Raw genomic sequence first — 21,189 nt, 5'->3', positions numbered from 1 at the left:
TTAATAAAGAAAAAAAAATTATCCTGCAGAAATATTTATGCTAATAGGGAAGAATAGTCATAATAAACTTGAAATGAAAAAAACCAGATAACACATGTACAGGATTTTAATATTTGTTAAAATATATATACACATACACACCTTTCTATACCTTAAAATTCTAAAACATCACGCATCAAAAGCTATTAGTTATTATCTCTGGTTGTTGGTTTACATGTGATTTTTCTTTTTGCTTGTCTGTATTTTATATAATGAATATGCATTGCTGTCATTATAAACTTGTTAAAAAGTTTTTCTTAGATAATTAAAAGAAAAGCAATATTTGGAAAATTTGACATTTATAAATTATACTGATTTCCCTTAAGAAACATGACTGTTTCTCAGAAAATACAACCTATTTGCTTACCAGTTGTACTGTAAACTGTTTGGGAATCCCCTTTAGTCCCATTTGGTCCTTGTGGAAATATGTCAAAACGATACTCGGTTCCAGGGGATAAGCCACCAATGACAATACTTTGTTCGGTCGTTGTTTGACGACCAACTTCATCCGGTGTGATATATATCTCAAAGGAATTAGAGTCATTGCTATTCCATGCTAAGCCAATTTCCCTTGTGCTGACACTTGTCACTCGAAAGTCAGAAACTGGACTGGGGGCTGTGGGTAGAAAGTAAATGACTAGATTAAGAATCTATTTCTCCAGAAGACAAGGGTGACTGAACCTCACAAAATATTTACAATGAGATTAAACGTACACTTGGGACACCCAACCTCTCTTTTTCTCTTTTTTGTATTATCACCTACAACACAAGCCCCTCAGAAACTCATGTTTCTAACCAACAAGAGAAAACTTGGCCACAGGAGTGCAGAAACTGGTGTTTAAGTTGTACAAAGTCATTCAAAGGAAATGAGAAGAGGCGTAAATTCTCATGGGTCAAGGGCTCAGGCACTGGAGGACCTTGGCCACTGCTGGCTGCCTATGTTGTATACATTACTTAGCCTTCCAGAGTCTCTGTTTAAGGAAGTGCAGCAGAGGCTGCTGTTGACCCCCAAAATCCATTCCCTCCTCCGTTTTCCTTAATCATACACCCCCAGATTCTTAGCAGTGTACATGGCTATTGGAAAGAAAAACTACATTTCCCAGCCTCCCTTGCTACTAGGCTAAGTTCTGGCCAATGGGATGTGAGTATAAGGACCATATGGCTCCTAAGAAGCATCCTTAAAGGATGGAGCGTTACCTTTTATCCTTCCTCCTTCTTGTAACTGGAATGTGGGTGTGATGCCTGCAGCTCAGGCTGCCTGGCTATAGAACCAACAATGTGGCAGTGGCTGCAGCTTCCTGATGCCAGGACAGCAGCTCAGTACATTCCTGAAGCCAACAGCTACAGCCAGGGCTGCCGACAGTGACACAGTTGGGGACTCCCTGGATGGGGAGTTCTGCACCCTTAGGCTGGGAGTCATTTCTGGATCCCAGCCTAAAGCTGCACCCCACATGTTATGAGTTGAATTGTGTCCCCCCAAAATTCATATGTTGAAGTCCTAACCATCAGTACCTCAGAATCTGACTATATTTGGAGGTAGGATTTTTAAAGAGGTGATTAAGGTAAAATGAGGCCATTAAGGTGGGCCCTAATCCAATCCATTATGACTAGTATCCTTATTAGATTAGAGGGAACTATATTCAATATCCTGTGATAAACCATAATGGAAAAGAATATGAAAAAGAATATATTTATGTATAACTAAATCACTTTGCTGTACAGCAGAAATTAAACACAACACTGTAAATCAACTATACTTCAATAAAATTTTTAAAAAAAAGAGAGATTAGGACACAGACATGCACAGACCAAAGGAGAATCACATGAAGACACAGGGAGAAGCCGGCCATTACAAAGCCAGGACGGGAGGTCTCAGAAGAAACCAAGCCTGAATCACCTGATCTCAGACTTCTTGCCTCCAGAACTGTGAGAGAGTCGATTTCTATTGTTTAAGCCTCCCAATGTGCCATACTTGTTATGGCAGTCCTAGCAAACTAACACACCAGCACTTCCAATGATTCTATAAACGCTCAGTTCCCAAGATAAGATCCTCTTCAGCTTAAAATAGCTCATGGTTTCTGTTTCTTGCAACTGAGCGGTAGCTAACCATCCCATCCTGCCTAGCATTGGGCTTCTTTTATAATGAGAGAGAAATAAACTCCTGTCTTGGATACTTGGGGAATTTGTTACTCACAATGAACCTGATCCTAACTAATAGAGAGATTAAACAGTAAAAAAAAAAAAGTAACAGGTGAAGAAAAGAAAAGCAGATTTCATTTACTCCAAAGACCCAGTCAGAAGACATTTGTAAGAATGCCTAAGGTGTGCTTCTTGGAAAGCAACAGACACTCGAATAAAGTATTCCGGTGGGATGAGCCCTGGGTCCAGAGCCAGGCACCCCTGGGTCCAAGTCCCTGCCCTGCTGCTTACCAGCTCTGTGGTCTTGGGCAAACTCTTCAGCTGTGCTGAGCTATAGTCTTTTCATCTGTAAGACAGGCATCCTAACACCTACCGTGAAGACCACTACAATACATGTAAAGCTCGTGGTACGGTGCAAAACCGATATTACTATATTATTACATTACTACTCTACTGGCACACCATTATTGTTTTAATTATTGGACCGTCCTTGGAACAGAATGGTTTTTATCTGCTGCCTAACATCTTGTCTTTAAGAGACAGCTGGATCAAAAGAAAGAAAAGACAAGACATAGCTGTGTCCTATTTCCTTATAACGTCAGCATCCAAAGGACAAAGGGACATGAATAACCAGGTTCTTTTTGTCTCCATGTATCAACTTGCTCCCTGTCGCTAGCACACTAGAATCGCTGTCACCAGCACAGGCTAGAGCTGAGAGAGCCCAGCTGTCCGATCCCACCTCTGACACTCACAAGGTCTGACACCTGCCCATAGCATCTCTCTCGGCCTTGGCTTCCTCATCCATAAAATGAGGCCAGTGCCATGTCACAGATTTGTGAACATTAAATGAGACCATGCAAGGAAAGCCCGTCACGCGACGCTGGGCCTGTGGGCAGGGTCAATCAACGGTCACCGTCGTAAGATCACACATCCTGAAGGTGGTAAGAGTCCCTGTGGACCCACAGGTGAGCTGTGCTTTCCTCAAGGGCAGGAACAGAATTTGTCTTGTATCTGCGCCTGGTGCATAGCAGGCAGGCAAGAAAGGTTAGCAAAGCAATGAGTGGACTCACGGGTGTACACCTGGAGAAAGCCCGGTATGCCCTCAGAACTGTTGTCAGGGAAAGGCCACACCGTGATGTTGTATAACGTGCTCGAGTTGAGTGGGGTGATGACGGCACGAGTCTCATGGACAGTGAGATTGAAGGGATCTGTCTCGCCAGCAACTTGTATCTTGTAGGTATAGACAGAAGATGACTCATTCTCATTGATTTTCCAGGTCAGGGTCAAGCCCGTGGCACTGATGTTCACAACTTTGATGTCAAACACCTGACTGGAATCTGCAAAGACACAAGAGGAGTTAACAACCACCAGAATGGCCAAGCCAGACAGAAAGAGACAGAGAGAGGGAGAGATGCTGTCATCAAGGAACGTCATCTAATCTAAGAAACACTCTTAGCGATTCTTCCTTCCTACTCTCCACCATTTAACGCAACATACCTGAGTGTAGGGCGGTCCCAGCCAAAGTCAGGCAGCATCTTCAGTGAAGAAAACGACCTGGCCAATTGCAACTGCATAGTTACTCTACGCTCTTCTTGTGAGCTGACGCTTAGAGATGCGACAGACTCCTCAAACAACAACATGGACTCTACACATGCCCCCCTAGGTGCTGGGTGACCCCAAAAGGTCTCAAGCATGCACCCATCCAAGAATGAACACTATACTCTCTACATGATCAAGTAAAGATCACAGACTTTCACATGAGGCAGGTCTGGGTTCCAAGGTCAGCTCTCCTTGAATAGGCAGGTGGATCTTAGGAAAATCACCGAGCTCAGTTTCCTCATCTATAAAGTCAGGATAATGATCCTATCTCAACAGAAGGTAACACAGGAGCGCTAGTTACTCACCACCTGCCCACCCCGCTCTCCCAATCCACCCTCTGTCCTTCTCCTGCCTGCTCTGTGCCCCGGGGAGGCTGAGCCCTGTACCTTGCATCACTGGTGCACGGGTGGGGGGTAGAGACTCTGCCAGGTGGCCTGGGACCAGGTTCCACCAGTGAGCGATAGGGGCACGCTACTGGGGGGCTGGAGGAGAAAGCAGCTGGGAGTCTTTCTCCTCACCGCCTCCTGCTCTGGGTCACCTGTTCTGACATAGCTGTGTCCTCCACTGCCCCAGCCCTCGCTCGGCTCCAGAAACACCATCTCCTCCCCCTTACTCTTCAGCCTTGGATGTAATTTCCTATCATGACTAGTCTCAGGCGTCTCAACAACCTCTGATGGTGTCCTTAGCTCCATCCCACCTAATTAGTCACTTGAAAAGTGCCTGGTACCATACATGTATGTGTATCTGTGTGTGTGTGTGTGTGTGTACACATGAGTATACACACACATATACATACACACACAACATAGAGAGGGTTAAGTCTATAATATAATTATTATAGTAGTATATATTATATAATATTATTATTATTTATTAAACACTAGGTCAACACCAACCAGACTTTGTGTATATCCACATGACCAAAAGCCAAAAATGCAATCGCTATTACTTTAATTCCACTCAAATCACTTTAAAAAGCAGGGAACCCCAGGTCCACACTACTCCACAGGCCGCTTTTAGCAGGATGAGGCAAAAAGGCCCTCCTCTGGATGGCTCTGCCCCGGGGTGTGCGGCTTGGTGAAAGACCCAGAGACCAGATTCCAGCCCCACTCACCTCCCTGCACAAGAATCCTGTATGTAGGACAGCCCCACCACTGTCAATGGCATCCCTGGAGGAGTCCCTTCCCTCCACTCCTCCCCCAGCCAAAAATTGCCCCCAGGTGTCCTATAGCACATCCTCCCAGCCCCTCCAAAAGAGAGAGCAGCTCTCAAAACACACATATACCATCTCTCTGGGAAATGAATCAACCCCTCCAGAATCATCAGAGTCCCTGAGATGTTACCTAGTTCCAGTGCCTCTCCACTTCTGTACCTCAGCATCCATCACCTGCACTCTCACTCATGACGTCGCCTCGGCTGACACGTCCTCCGCTTCCTCTCCATTTATCCAAATCCTATCCTCCCTTCAAAGAAAGTTCAGATCCTCCCTGTAGAAGAGGCCTTCCTTTGGGACTTAATGTTAAAATCAGGCTCCAGCCTTCCCATGTCCACAGCACTTAGTGGGCATTCTAGTGCACAGTGACCATGGGCTGCCTGTCCAGCATCCAAGTCCCTCTTCCAAAAGGCATCCCAATCCCCCTTGTAGGGAGGAAGTGCCTATCACCCATGTGGAAGCTGGAGGGACAGCGGCTCCCTTCCCCAGCACAGCCATCTAGAAAGCAACAGGACACCCTCTCCACCCTAGGATCCTGAGGGAGTGTCACCAGCTCCAGCACGGACCAGCCCCCCAGAGTTCCCTGGATGCTCGACTGTTTTCTGTCCTTGGTCCTCCAGCCTCCATCCTTACTCCCTCCATTCTATGGATCTATGACAGCCTTTCAGAACAGATATATTTTGGGGGTTTGTTTGTTTGTTTTAATTTTTATTGGAGTGTATCTGACTTACAAATATGATGGTGGTGTTAGCTTCTGCTGTACAGAAAAGAGACTGTCATATATAGAACAGAGATATTGTTGGATAAGATAACCCGAGTCAGTCTGTGTTGCCTGCAAGCAAGCCCCCAACAGCTGCAAGGCTACAGCATTTGTTCCTGAACCCACAGAGCCTGACCGTGTGCTTTCCCATGTATGTTTGCCTTGATTCCCCATCTATACTGCAATTCCCTGAGGGTAGGAACCATTCTTTACCCCCTCATCAGCACCAATCCAAAAAGTCTCTAAAACTGTTCAATTTACAGAGTGGGAGTGCGGACAAATTATAGGTAGAAAGCAGCAACGTGCATGTCAGCAAGTATCACAGGAAGGTCAGTATGCCTTCCAAGTTCAGGCCGAAAAAGGAAACTCATTTTCTTCTCTCAAGGGGAAAATACTTAACCAACATGGACAAAATGAATATCAAGTTACAAGAGAAAAACATTATGCCAGTTTGTCTCGTTGGCCAGTATGCAGAGCTATGAAAGAAAGAATGAGGTAGCCCCTAGCATCTGCACATGGTAGCTGTTCAAGGAAATGAGCAGCTACGTTGTAATGAGCTCAAGGAAAGAAGGGTCTTGGCCACAGAGTTAAGAAGAAACTCACTGGATCTGCTCTGTCCAAAACCTCTTCCAGAAAACTCTCTCCCGCAACAAAACTACTTATGAAGCAAGAGATAACTCAGAACCAGAATCACAGAAGACAAACTCTGTGCTAGAAAACTCTGGCTGAAGCCACTTTACAAAATTCAACATACTTGTTTTAAACTCTGTGGTGCGGGGCTGTCCTTCCACACCATTCGCTGCTCGAGGATAAACAGTGGCCTTGTACCATGTGTCAGACTTTAACCCAAAAAGCAGGACTTCCGTGGTGTCTTGGGGCAGAGAAGGGTCAGAGGACGGGGCTGCAGATTCAAGTCCGTATTTGTACCCAGGGGCAGTGGGGCTCCTGGGTGGCTGCAGAAAGCGGTCTGTGTTGCTGGCATCTGTTTCAAACACAAAAGGCAAAGACATTACCTGCGACAGAAGTGCATCCCTGTCTTCTGTCAGCGCCGGTGCCCTCCCCACCGTAAGACGACACATCAGACAGTACCCACAGCTGGGACTCCACAAACACCTGTTCCCTTCCTCCCCCAGAGATACACATGCTCCTGAAAGGGCCCTGATTTGGGGGTTTGGTGAGTTTTTTTGCCTTTTCTTTTTTTTAATTGGGGTATAGTTGTTTTACAGTGTTGTGTGAGTTTCTGCTGTACTACAAAGTGAAACAGCTGTATGTATACATGTATCCCCTCCCTCTTGGACCTCCCTCCCACCCCACCCCCCTCATCCCACCCATCTATGTCACCACAGAGCACGGAGCTGAGTCCTCTGCGCTATACAGCAGGTTCCCACTAGCTATCTGTTTTACACATGGTAATGTAGATATGTCAATCCCAATCTCCCAATTCATCCCACCCCCTCTTCCCCTCCACCGTGTCCGCACGTTCGTTCTCTGTGAAAGGGTCCCGATTTGGGGCAGGTATTGCACTTTGCACTTTTAGCCCAGGTAGCACCGCAGATATCTGTGCTTCTCTCTCCAACTCAGCGATTTGCATCTCTCCCCAGCTTCCTTCAAGAAACCATCGTCTCCCACCCAACTCCAAACATGGATTTCCAGGACAATCTCATGATTCACACTTGGCTAAGCAGAGCCCACTCAAGGAAGTCTTTCCCTGGACCAGTCCCCTGCTGAGAGAGGGTGAAACGAGCAGAACCGCTGAACCAGGGGAAAGTTGGTAAAAAGAAAGAAGCAGGAAAGACAGACAAGAGTCACCTCCTCTCCTCCTTCAAGGCCTTGCTGCCCCTGGTGGGGAAATATACACGAGCCAAGCAGTTGCTCTTTTAGTCTAAGCTATTTCAAGTCTGATTCTGTCACCTGCCATCAAGAATCCTGACACCTACTCTGTACATCTGTTTCCTTATGTGTAAAATGGGGATTGAGTACTTGTTCTCAATTCACAGGGTTACCCCTGAAAATCCTATGAAGTCTGCAAATGACTACTCCACTGTCAATGCAGAAGACACCTGCTAGATTTGCCTGATAAGCAGCCCTTTTCTCAATGGATGCGGTTAAGTTCCTCCAGCGGGCCTACTTGGGTTAACACATCTGTTATCTATCCAACCGAAAGTTTGTTTTGTTTTGTTTTGTTTTGTTTGCGGTACGCAGGCCTCTCACTGTCGTGGCCTCTCCCGTTGCGGAGCACAGGCTCCGGACATGCAGGCTCAGCGGCCATGGCTCACGGGCCCAGCCACTCTGTGGTATGTGGGATCTTCCCAGACCGGGACACGAACCCGCGTCCCCTGCATCGGCAGGCGGACTCTCAGCCACTGTGCCACCAGGGAAGCCCCCCAACCGAAAGTTTAAGAAGCTAAAGGGCCCAGCTACTTTCCTGGATGCCAGGCTCCAAAAAGTTTCAACACTCACTGTGCTGACCTGTAAAATAAGAACATTTTCCCCTCCTTCCTCACACACTCGTGGAGGTCAAACTAAAATGTGGAGAAGACCTCTATAAATTCGAAACTCCGTACAAATTATAAGAACAATTTTTCTTAACTATAAGTTACTGAAAGTCAAAACCAGCAAGGCAGATCAGAAGCCCACTTTTGTAACTCACCTAAGCTATTTTCTGTAACCAGAGGGTCACTCTGTGACTTATTTGAAAGATACAGGGTGACGTGGTTTTGAATCCCCGGCTTCAGGTCTGAAATATTGAGTGCTAAGTTTTGAGTCGACTCCTGGCTTCCTTCAAGGAACATCCGGCAGGTGTCAGTGATGTTATCATTCTTCCAGGTAAGAGCAACGTGCGTCACACCCACGAAGACAACACGAAGACCAGAAACTGGATGAGGCTCTATTTTAAAAACACACAGTGGGCACTGATGGAATAAGATACTTGTAGTCACCTTTCATTAAGAATGACTGGGGACATTGATGTTTCAATGCGACCCACTAAAAATACTTCCATTATATCAGAGTCCGGTGCAGTTCCATCATTGCACAGCAGGGAGAAAACTTATCATTATGCAGGAAAAAAAGGAGAAAAGAATAAACCTTAGGGCCATAATTTTTTAGGATCTGAACTGTTCTCCATGACAGTTAATTCCAACAGTGATCTGATACTCTTCTAAATTGCCCTTTTAAACAGCAGCATTTAATATTTGTTTTAGATATCAGGAATAAGCTGATCATTTGCTACATCTAAAGGTCTCAGTTCCAGATAATACAAATAATATTTCACAGTATCAAGACATTTCAACGAAGACCCTCTTCCCTGTATTCCAACCCCAAGGGAAATTTTCAGATTTCCAGTCTCTACTATCCCCCCTCTGTTCTTTCTATCACATTATTTGACTGGTTGTGACATAAACCAAACCATTTTGGCCAAGATGACATCCACTCCCTTCAATCTTGAGATAAGAACATGGAGATTCAGAACAGCAGGGTGACTTGCTCAAGAATGCGCACTACTTGTAGCATCAGGGAAACTAGAGCCCAGGGCTCCAGCTTTAAGCATATATTGATACAAGCACAGGCAGCACTGCAGACAGTTCCACAACCCTGCTTGAGGTGGCTGAACTCAAAGACACTGGCCTGGACGACTGCAAGGCACCATCCAGCTCTGAGGCGAGCTGGTCCATTCTGCAATTCTGTTCTTCACATCAAATGTTTTTGATGCAAAGATTTCTACATCGGGTCACACGTTTCTTTAAAAAAGACACGTGCAGGGGCTTCCCTGGTGGCGCAGCGGTTGAGAGTCCGCCGGCCGATGCAGGGGACACGGGCTCGTGCCCCGGTCCGGGAGGATCCCGCGTGCCACGGAGCGGCTGGGCCCGTGAGCCATGGCCGCTGAGCCTGCGCGTCCGGAGCCTGTGCTCCGCAACGGGAGAGGCCACAGCAGTGAAAGGCCCGCGTACCGCAAAAAAAAAAAAAAAAAAAAAAGACACGCGTAACACAAATAAAGCAGCCATCTCAATGATCTGGGTAACTGTTATGAACACCACTGTACCACAGTGCTCTGGAATCAGGCTGCTGGGTTCCCACTACATGATGGCTCAATAACTCTGGGAGCTCAGAAGAAACTTAACTTCTCGGCATTACCATGTCTTCCACTGTAGCCCTCAGGGTTACTGTGAGGACACCCTGATGTATTAAGGACAGCTAAGCACATGGTATGTGCTCAGTAAACGGTAGCTGATAAACACAGCCTTGACCTTGGGGGCTTTAAGGTAGAGTGAGGATCCTTGGTTCCTGGGCTGTGGGCTTCTGGCCACTTGTCCACCTCCCCTTTCCTATAGTCACCAATTCTGCATCACGTTGTCCCATCAGCATTTCTAAATTCTGCCTTCTTCTTCCTCCTTAATTCTCTTCTATCTCCTCTCTGCCCCCTCCTTCTTTTCCTCTCTCTCTCACAATACAGCAAATCTTTACTGTGGGTTTCTGTTTTCTCTAAAACTGTGCTGAGAACCTCCAGGAGGTTTTTGAAGGTACCTATGACGCTGCATCCCTGTAGCTCCTCTCTCTTCAGTTCTTTTTACTTACTGGGCATCTGGGCAAGATTTTATTTAAGGAAATAGTTTCCAAGCTTAAAAAAAAAAATGTTGAAAACCACTGGTTTAGCGTTGGCCTGCTCCGTGTGCAGAAGGCGCTGTGCCAGGCGGTCACTTCACACCATGGGCTCAGGAGGTCAGCTTTCCACAGCCTTCACCAGCCAATGAGAGCACACCCGACACAGGGTGTGATCAGAAAACCAACACAGGACCTCTTTTTTAAATTGTGTATTCTTCTCAGCTTAAAAAGAGCGTCTCATCTGTTTTTTATATTTTTGGTTCTTTTCAGCTTAAAAAAAAAAAGCTAAATTTGCAGCTGTAACAGGTGGCTCAGGGTACTGACATCTAAACTAAAGAAAAATCTAAGCTTAATAAGAGTCCCTGGACTCTTATTTCATTTGAAGCACATACTCCTCTATAAAGTATATCAAACTTTCATGCCCAACGGAAGCTCCCAGGAATATAAATATAGCATCAACTTCCCTGAGGAGATTAAAAGAAGCCTAGTAATTACCAACACCATCAAGACACATTTCTTTTTCTTTTTTTTTCAATTAATTAATTAATTAATGGCTGTGTTGGGTCTTCGTTGCTGCGTGCAGGCTTTCTTTAGCTGTGGCAAGCGGGGGCTACTCTTCGTTGCGGTGTGCGAGCTTCAGTAGTTGTGGCGTGTGGGCTCTAGAGCGCAGGCTCAGCAGTTGTGGCACACGGGCTCAGTTGCTCCGCGGCATGTGGGACCTTCCCAGACCAGGGCTCGAACCCGTGTCCCCTGCCTTCGCAGGCAGATTCTTAACCACCGCGCCACCAGGGAAGCCCAAGACACATTTCTAACAGGTCTCTGTTCCCAAGTCCTAGCAGAAAAGTAAGTATTAATCAATAATAATGAAAACAACTTTAAATCAAAGAGTTGGAAGTAGCTAAAATATCCCAAAACACACAGGACCTTAATACTGAGTGATCCTGTCACCTGAACTCCTGGGCTTGAAACAATATAGAATCTTTTCTCGTCTTCCACAGTTAATGAAAATCAATCTCTTTCCAGCAGGCAACTTGAATGGGCAAGGCTCTAGGATACAGGACAAGAAGGATGGTTCATGATCATTCCTGGGAGCTACTCATCTTACCTAATGTGGTATCTCCTGAAGTCCCATTGCTTCCTGGGCTTGAGTATGTGCTGTTACCACCTGTTTGATTTGCAAGACTCATCTGCCCATTTTCCATCGTACTCGTTACTCCAGCTGTGTCGTTTTTCCAGGTTAGGGTCACACTGGTTGGACTGATGGTAACGGCTTCTGTAGGACTGGGTTCTATTTTAATATTGTTTCCCAAAAAAAGGAGAGAAAAAAATTATATTTCGAAAAGAAATGTAAGAGTAGGGACTGCTCTGTGTGTCTACTTTCCAGAAGTGAATTTTGCAACCGTAGAATTTCATTTCTCTTTATTTGCCTCCTGGACTTCCCTCCAACAAAATACATTTAGATTCCCATATATACATGTATGCATGTGTGTTAGTGAAACAGAAGGCTGTAAAACAAAGATAAAAATAACAGAGGGTGGCCTTGTTGGCCATGACTTGAACATGGAGCTAAATCTGTACAGAAGCTGACATAAAAGAGACCTGTGACGCAAAATAAGTCTATCTCCTGATTCTCAGAAAACGCTGCTTCTGGAGAGGCATACACAGTGCAGAAGCATATGATAACTTTTTTTCCAAACCCAGATATTAGGAGGAAGCGCCACAGTTCTCTGGCCTAAAGATGGCATAGGACAGAATGGCATAAAGAGAAAAGAGCTGGTCTTGGAATCCAGACCTGGATGTAAGGCACTGCTCTGCCCCTTAGCTGTGTGACCTGGAATCAGTCCCTTAAAACATCGCAGTCTCAGGTTCCTCTGCTGACAGCTCTTAAACACAAAGGATTATTATTAAGGCACCCTGAAATTGTAAACAAAGTCATTGGACTTGGACATTCACAAAGCAGGGCTCAGAGTCCAATCCTGCTGGCCACTAGCATGTGATTGTACTCGAAGTCATCTCACTGCCCTAAACCTCACTTCATCATCTGTCAAATTGTAGATGCATAGGATCTTAACACAATGGAAGCCGTGATGGTTATTAACAGTAACTAAAACTTCAAAATGGATGCATCCTAATTACAGTCTAGATGGAGGAGTAACAACTAGAAACAGAAGTTACCCTTATTGCACAGGCACTAAGGCCCTTCTCAAGGACCCAGGGCCTTATCCCAGAAGAATAAAGGTGGTACGGGTAACACCACTTCAGCATGCATGTGGCCTTCAAATGACAGCATGGAGAGTGGGCCTGACCTGGAACCTGGGAGATGCAAACATTAACCCAATCAAAGAAGAAGGGCAGGAGAGGAAACAAGAGAAGAGAAAAGGGACCAGGCACAGAAGAATCTGGTGGCCCACAATTCAATAAACTTCATGCCAGAAAGCCCCTCAGACTTGAACCTCCTCTTTATAAAGTAACCGGTTCACAGTGTCAGAGTAGCATTTTGGCAGGTTATCGTTGTGGTACCATTTGCAATCAGCAGTGATGATGGTGGTGAGGACAATGATAAAACAATAGGCACAGTCACAGCGTGAGAGCAGCAAGAAGCAGCAGCAGTCCTATTCTGGGTGCTGGCTGGGTCCCAGGCACTGCGCCAGGTGCTGTGCACACATTTGCTCATTTATGCTTCACAGTAACTTCCTGAAGAAGGCTATGGCGCCCTTTTAAAGAAAGAGAAATATGTCAAGAACTAAATTTTGTTGATTCATACAGGGATTCTGTTTCTACAGGGAAAGATTTTTAAAAAGCAGGGGCTTTTTTTGTTTGTTTGTTTTTGTGCCGTACCACACGGCTTGCAGGACCTTAGTTCCCCAACCAGGGATTGAACCTACACCCTCAGCAGTGAAAGTGTGGAGTCCTAACCACTGGACCACCAGGGAATTCCCTAGAAAAGGAAGTTCTTAACTTTCAATAGTTCAGCAAAGTACATCTTAAAATAGCTTTTAAAACTATGTGTGTGTGTATGTATGTATTTTTGGTAATAAAGATGAAGAAACTGAGGTCTAAGAGGACCAATGACTAGCCCCAGGTCATACAGTGAAACAATGACAGACCCAGGAAGCGAACCCGGGACCCTGATTCCCGGTCTGCGCTTTTAACCACTACGCCATCGTAGTACTGCTCAAACATGAAGACACTGACATTCTCTAAAACCCACAATCCATCCCAAAAGAAAAGTCTCACTCACGTATTTGCACTTCTTGGCAGCAGGTACTGGAGCCATTTGAAAGGGTGAAAAGATAGCGCATCCCAGGAACCAGCCCTGAAAATGAAGTCTTCCCATCGCTGTCTGCTCGGAGAAACTGCTGACTCTGGCCACTCAAATCCGTTACGTTTATCACTGAAAAGTTTCCTGCTGCCTTGATAGACGATTGAATCTCACTGGCTGTAGATGTGAATTCAACCAGATCGCAGCGGGAGCCTAGAACACAGGAAAGAAGAATGAAATACAAGCTAATAAAATGGCACCTCCCACCATATACCAGCCATACAACAGACTTTTTTATTATAATTTTTAAAACGCATCATAGTTCCCTCATCTCCCTTTCCCCAGTTTACAGTATCACCTCTACACACAGATATTTTCTTCTCTTGCACCAGTGATTCAAGCCTGCACAAGGAACCTTCCAGTCTACTTACCAAACTGATTAACAAGGAAGAAAAAGCAATTGTAGAACTCTTTCTATTGTTTGCACAGGCTTTGCTTAATGACTGTTATTAACTGAGCTTTTCTTTATTAGAAGGTTTCAGCAAGGTCTGCCCCCTTTGTATGGCACTGTGAGAACATTCTAATTATTTTATCCCTATGGTTCACAGACTTTGAGGTTTTACCAACCAGGAAAAAAAAAATAGTCCTTGAATTTTGAGGACAGACAAAAGCTACCAGTTTTTATTTTTTCAAAAACATACATTAAAAAATTACCATATACTCTTACTTTTATTTCTTATAGAAATAAATAATTTTATTTCTTAAAGAAGCGAATTATGATCCAAAAAATTGTTAAGGACATAATCCCAGAATAAACAGTGATTTCAACTGAATATATTTAGTTTCATAAAAAACTTATTATACTGTCCCTATTTTTCTCATTTTACTATAGACCTGGGAGGACCTCAGTGGACCAGCAACTGGGATTCAGCCCTCCACGTGGAAGCAAAGTATCCAGGAGGCTACGTCTGGTTTTCCAAAGGTTATGCAAAGCCTGTACACCATTTTAAAAATCATGTGGTAATGTAGCAACACAAGAAAATAATTATGGGATAACAGTACCTGAAATAAATATAAATGATACTGCATTATGAAAACTAAGTGGGTTTTTTTTGATCACCTACAGATGTAGGCTAGAAAAAAAAATCACAGAAAAATTATTTATTTGTCAGGATTGCACAAATAAAAAATTTTTTCTTTCACTTGCTGTTTTCACCCTCACCCCACTTCTAAAGAAAAATTGGAAACTAAGCAAGTTTTAGCAAATTAGCATTTTCTGTGATTTTCACGTTGCTGTTAATGTTGCTGTGTCCATCGGGGGGCAGTAGCGAACAACATAAGAGTGGAATGGGAAGTGGTACTTACAGTCACCTGTACACACGATCTGTAACAGAAAAAGAAAACGGAAGTCAGTAGATTCATTCAGCCATGGCAAATGCAAATCGGAAATAAAGCAGTTGGGAATTTAATAACTGGGGCAGGGTGTTAAATACATTAGGCAAAGGCCTGTTGGCCAGGGTTAGGGTGTAGGGCCACTGAATAGGGGAATTCAGTGTAACCGCGGGTCAACTACAAACAATGGAGACCAGACAACTGTTGGCAGTGTTTTTTCCCACTGAAACATCCAACAAGAGCAGCTCCCCAGGTCAGCACTCCTTCCTGTCGCTACATTGTGCACTGAGGCAGAAGAACATGGAAACAAGAGTTGAGATTCTCTGCGTCAGAAGGAAAGGAAAGCAGGACCATCACCCCATCACCCCTTCCTCAGAGCCACTTCAGGTCGAGAAACGGAGGGTATAAAGCCAGATGCGTGACAGAAGAAATCCACCGGGTTTGAGATTTTCATTGTGCAAAAATTCATCTTCTATCAGTAGGTGGCAGTCATCTTTTTTTTTGTAATCATATGGCAATCAGCTTTGAGAAGAATAAATGTTTGAAACAGAGGGACCTTAAAGATTGTCTAGTTGACCGTATCTCAATCTGCCATCTTTAGCTCCCTGGGGATCCTCAAAGATATTTACCATGAGCCATACATTATTTCCGCACACTTTAAAAACCTAAAATATTTCAAGATTGTTCATTCTGTTGTTTAGTTAACACACCTTTTTGGATATTTCAAAGTATGGTCCCTGTAAAGAAGAAAATAATCAAAAGGGACTCCAGTGGAAAAAAGCGTCCTCCAACCTCCCATCACACTTAGAATAAAATGCAACCTCTTAACTACAGCCTGTGTGGCCTCTCTGATCTCATAGCCTCTCACACCCTTTACAATGTTCTTGAAGCTGATTCTCCCTTGGACCCTTTACGTATTGATTCCCTTCTCCAAAAACACTCTGCCCCCAGACCTTCCCAGACTGTGGCCTCAGATGCCACCTCTTCACGGAGTCCGTGTCCAACCAACCAATGGAAATTAGCCCCACTCACTCTCCACCACATCACTGGTGAGTTTTCTCCCGGCATTCACCTCAGTTACTGTCAGTCTCCTCCAACTGAAATGTATACTCCACGAGAACAGAAATCGCGTCTATGCCCGTGCCTAGAATATTACACACAGTAGGCACTCAATAAATGCCACTGAAGGAAAGAATGAGCCTCTCATTTTGGAGAGGAGGCAACCCCTGAGGCCCAGAGAAGGGAAAAACTTGTCCAGGGTCCCACAGCAAGGCTAAGGCCAAGGCCAGTCAGGTCCCAGGAGCCTGATTTACCCAGGCCAGTATTCCTTCCGCTTATCCTGAAATTTTGCATTTATCAAATGGAGAAGATAAGAACAACATTAGTTTTCATCTCATGAGATAGGTGGACAGAAGGGGGGTGGGGGGTAGGGGCCTGGCCCCTGTCCTGTCTCCCAGTGACCCAGGTACTAGTACTCAAATGAATCCAGTACTCTTCCTCTCCTCACTCCCTGCAAGCCGGGGGGGACGGAAAGCCCTGTTGATATCCTTTCCTACTCACCCCCTCTCTCAAACTTTCCATTCCCACCACTGCACTGTACCCTCAAGCCCTCCTCATCTCAGGCCTGAACTTTTCCAGCTCATCTTCCTCCCTCCAGGCCCTGCCCCTCAATCTATGCTATGCATCAATCCACGTCATCCAGGATGGACCACAAGACAGGGAGAAAAAGGAGGAGTCAGTTGCTAGTTAAGTAGCACAGGGCAGCAAACTTTTTTTTTTGCCCATTAGTTGGAAAACATTAAACTACATAACCTCATGACCCTAGGATGGCATGTTATTTTTTTTTGCAATGTTATTATCTCTCTGCCTGGGCATCTATATGTTGTGTCCTCACCTGGAATCCATTCAATCATCCAACCATCCAACCAAATGTCGCCTAAGACATGAAAGATCTGGGTCCTGTCCTCAAACTGTTTACAGGAAAGTAAGAGAAATAAGACATGTCTGTAAAAAAGTATTTCAAGGTAGAAAGTACTGACAACTCATTTAACAAGCGATTCCCGCACACCTGCATGTGTCAAGCGCTGTGCTAAAGCCCTAGAGCTAAAGCAGACAGGCTCCGAGTCCCAGGAGGCCATGGCAGAGGGAGAGAGGAGGACAGATGGAGGATGCCCTCGGGTAGGTACCACTCACTGAGGGCATACATGAAGGTGAAGAGTGTCTGTGCATCTCCAACTGTGTCCTTTACAGTCCTAGACTCAGTAAACATTGAGTGGGTGATAGTCTTAACTACACAGGACAACGTGTCAAAGGGCTCTGAGTTCTACAGGTGAAAGTTCGAGAATCATGATCATGGCAAAAAGTTACGTTTCCAAAGATTAAAATCATATACCCAGAGCACTGACTCTGCCAGGCACTGTCCCAAGTGCTTTCAGATATCAACTCACTTAATCCTCCAAACATTACTAAAAGGGAGGCACAGGTCCCTACTGGGCTGGTGAGCTACAGCACCTGGATCTGAACCCAGGCAGTCTGACTCCAGAGTCTGTGTCCTAAAACACTAGCTACACTACCTTCCAGGGTAAAGCAACTGGTGAGAAATGTACCAGGACTTAGGGAAGGTTTAAAAATTAATTTCAAGCGATATTATCAGTGTGCTTCTTTGACAAATCCAGGTACAGTTTCTCCTGGCAACCCTCCCAAAGAAGGCCCTATGTGCCAGGCATACACACCAGCTGGTATCTTTTCGAGGTTCATCATGAAATCGTAGCCAGAGGGATAACACACTACATCACATGGCTTCATGTCTTTTTGGCCTCACTCCCCCTTCTGTTCCCTCATCTTGACCTCACTAGGCCTTGACTTCCCAAATAAAGCATTAGCAGTTTAATCCTTGCCTTATGACCCAGGGGACCTAAAGGATGCAGACTAAAACGAAGGACAAGACCACCTAAGAGAAGTCTGCAAGGGGTCTCTTGGGGAAGAGCTTCCTCGCTAATAAAAAGGAATGAGACGGAAGGAAACACCATCCCGCTTCGCTGGACTTCAGCAGATCTACCCATGATGCCTGGAGCCGCTGCAGCCACTATGTGACAAGGAGGGAAGAACTCACCCACTTGCTGAGGATGGCTGATGAGGGGAATGAGAGAAAACACCTGGATCCCTGCACTGCCAAGTCAAGCAATTTTAGACTCTTTCTACCTCCAGACTTCTTGCCTGGGGAGATGCAATACCCCTTATTATTTAATTACTCTTGTTTGGGTTGTCTAAGATTTGCAACCAAAAGAACACTACAGCAACCACAAAGCAAGGTGACTCATTTTCACATTTTTATAGATTAAAAAAAAGTGCAAGGTCAGTGATCTGTCATCAAGGGTTACAGAGCTGGTCAGTGAGAGGTAAAGCCAGGAGGCAAGTCCTGGTCTGCCAGGCCCCCAAACTCTTCCAGTGACCACAGGAAAAAAAAAAAAAAAAGACCCTTGCAAACAACACCCTACAAGTTAACTGGCATGGAGGATGCCTCATAAGTACTTTTTAAAAGAATCCAATCAACAGAAAGCTCATCTTCCTGAAGTTAGCTCAGAGCCTAGTTGGGCCTGGGGGTGAAATGGGAGAAAATGTCCACAGATTCATACACTGAGCATCAGAGTTAACTAACTGCAGAAAAGGGAAGTTGGGGACAACTTTTCAGCAGTGACAGCTAAACATGGTGATGAGAATTATCTCAGCTTCTTCCCCTTCTAAGAGGACCCCAAAAGGCACTGGTCGTTGTTAATCGAGAAGGAGTCCACAAAAATCGTCCTGCCTCCAAGTGCCTTCCCTCAACTGGTCCCTCACCCAGAACTCCAAATCCAGGTAGGGAAAGAAGCAAGCATTCCGCAGGTTCCAACCCGTTTAATCCTCACAACTCTGTGAAACAAGAACGATCATCCCCATTTTACAGATGAGGACGCTGAGGTCAGAGCAGACCTTAGGTCACGGAGCTAAGAAATTTCCCAACTGGTTATTATGAACTTGTCCCAGGCACAGGAGGGAGAAGTCCTTCAGGGTGGAGAAAAACCAGCACTTTCCACTCTCTACTTCCCTCTAGGCAGAAATTAAACCAGATAAAGTATGCAGAGCCAGGCCCAAGAGCTAGGGGCACATCTAGCTCCCAGCCTTCTCCCTCTTGGTTTCAACAGACCCAGCAATCAGAGGTTATGAATGAGTTCACCCTGTCTAGGCCTCAGGGGACACCAAAAGCCACAGCCCCTGTGCCCAAACTGCAACAGGGGACAGTGATTGCATAAAAGATGGTGGAGGTCAACTGAAGCACTATTAGCAATGGCTAAAAGGTGGAAACAACCTAACGGCAGACTAACAGAATGTGGTATACACATACAACGGAATACTATTCAGCCATGAGAAGGAATGAAACTCTGATACATGCTACCATGGAGACGAACCGCAAAACCATTATGCTAAATGAAAGAAGCAGACACAGAAGCACACATATTGTCATCCCATTTATATGAAATGTCCAGAATAAGGAAATCTATAGAAACAGAAGGCAGGCTAGTGGTTGCCAGGGGCTAGGAAGAGGGGGAAGGGAGGGTGATTGTTAACGGGTACTGGATTTTCTTTGGGGTGAAGAAAATGTTCTGAAACTAGAGAGAGGTGGTGGTTACACAACACTGTGGATGTACTAAATGCTACTGAACTGTACACTTTAAAATGGTTAATTTTGTGTTATGTGAATTCCACTTCAATTTTTTTAAAAAAATGATAGTAAGTAGGTGACTGTTTATTATCAAGCTCCGCCATTGGGAGGGAGGAGGGAAAGGAAGCTTCCGGAAGGAAGAGGTTGGGGTGGGAGGGTGGGGAGGAGAAGAGGAAGGTAATATATAGAGAGGTTTTGAAAGGTGGATTTGACAGCCGAAGAAGGGGGAATGAACCCTCACCCCGAACTGGACATCAGAAAACATGGGGTGGGCAGAACAGCCTTACCAGAAGCACTGTGGGGACCTCCACTTCCGAATGCATTCTGAGGATAAAAAGGAAGGAACTCAAGTTTACTAAGCACCTACTGTGTGCCAGGCACTGAGCTGGGCTTTCTACAGACCTTGTCTGAGCACAGACTCATGGGATCTTGGGCTCTGGGACTAGACCACCTGGGGGAAACCATTCAGTGCCACCATTTACTTGCTGTGTGACTTTGGGCAAGTAGCTTAACCTCTCTGTCCCTCGGTGTCTACATCTATAAACAATCATACCTGCTTTGTTATAGTGAATATGAAATTAAATGATCTATTTAAGCTATTACGACCATCATCACCTTTGAATCTTCACAGCAACTCTGCAAGGTATTTTTATCTCTATTTTACAGACGACAACACCAAAGCTCAGATCCTACTGATAAAACCAGTGGGCAATCTGAAACTCATACTTTACAAGTGTATAAATAGTTGAACAATAACTCAGTTACAGAGGTGGGCACTGAGGCACAGACAGTAAGTGGCTTACCCAAGGACACAGAGCCAGTGAGGAAGCACCAGAAACAGAATCCAGGTCTTGACCTCTATCTTGACCTCAACCATTCTAGCCAAGATTCCCCAAAGCATTCTCTCCTGGGATGCAAACCCAGATGGAGTACTCATAGCTTACCCATCTTCTCACTACCACCCTGCAAAGTCACCCACACAGGTGGCCCAAGGCTTCCGCAGGCCCCATAACTGGGCAAAAGGAGCAAACACTGAGAAGAGAGATTAAGCTCACTGTCTTAGGAGGAAGACATGCCAACATACGAAAAAAGAATATAATACTGTCTTCAGTTCTGCCAAGGACTTCCCGTTACCTAGATACCCCAGGCACAGCAGACAATGGTCCACCCATTGGTCGACCAGATGGCCAGGCATTAACTATGCCCAAGATCACCCAACACTGCACAGCAGTCTTCTTCTTTTCTAAGGAGCAGAGACCCTCGCTGTCAAGACTTCCAGCCTTGTTTATCACTCCCCTCCCCCAGGGATGTGTTTCTGTTTCACAACCTCCTTTGGTTATGCTGATGAGCCAAAGCTCTCCCTCCCCCTCTTTGGGAACCACCCCCATTCCTGAGACTGTGGCTCCAGTCACAAGAATCTTCCTCCAGGCCCAGAGAAGAGAAAACTGCTAACACTGCCCTCAGTGCCATCCCAACTCGGCCAA

General features: G+C 45.3%; 1 protein-coding gene across 1 annotated transcript in view; it reads right to left on the bottom strand.

Moving 5' to 3' along the window:
* PTPRJ (protein tyrosine phosphatase receptor type J) overlaps window positions 1–21,189 on the bottom strand; it is a 172,509-nt gene that overhangs the window by 42,549 nt on the left and 108,771 nt on the right. The window contains exons 2-8 of the mRNA XM_032639468.1: window positions 14,980–14,998; window positions 13,594–13,827; window positions 11,458–11,640; window positions 8,401–8,637; window positions 6,505–6,732; window positions 3,249–3,515; window positions 407–655 (exon numbers count right to left, since the gene is read on the bottom strand). Coding sequence (XP_032495359.1) covers window positions 407–655; window positions 3,249–3,515; window positions 6,505–6,732; window positions 8,401–8,637; window positions 11,458–11,640; window positions 13,594–13,827; window positions 14,980–14,998 — 1,417 coding nt within the window. The remainder of the gene's footprint in view (window positions 1–406; window positions 656–3,248; window positions 3,516–6,504; window positions 6,733–8,400; window positions 8,638–11,457; window positions 11,641–13,593; window positions 13,828–14,979; window positions 14,999–21,189) is intronic.

Source organism: Phocoena sinus, chromosome 8 (genome assembly GCF_008692025.1).
Source record: "Phocoena sinus isolate mPhoSin1 chromosome 8, mPhoSin1.pri, whole genome shotgun sequence".
In the NCBI taxonomy this organism is placed as follows: domain Eukaryota; kingdom Metazoa; phylum Chordata; class Mammalia; order Artiodactyla; family Phocoenidae; genus Phocoena; species Phocoena sinus.
Note: the sequence above shows the minus strand (reverse complement) of the source record. Positions and strands in the feature narration are given on the sequence as shown.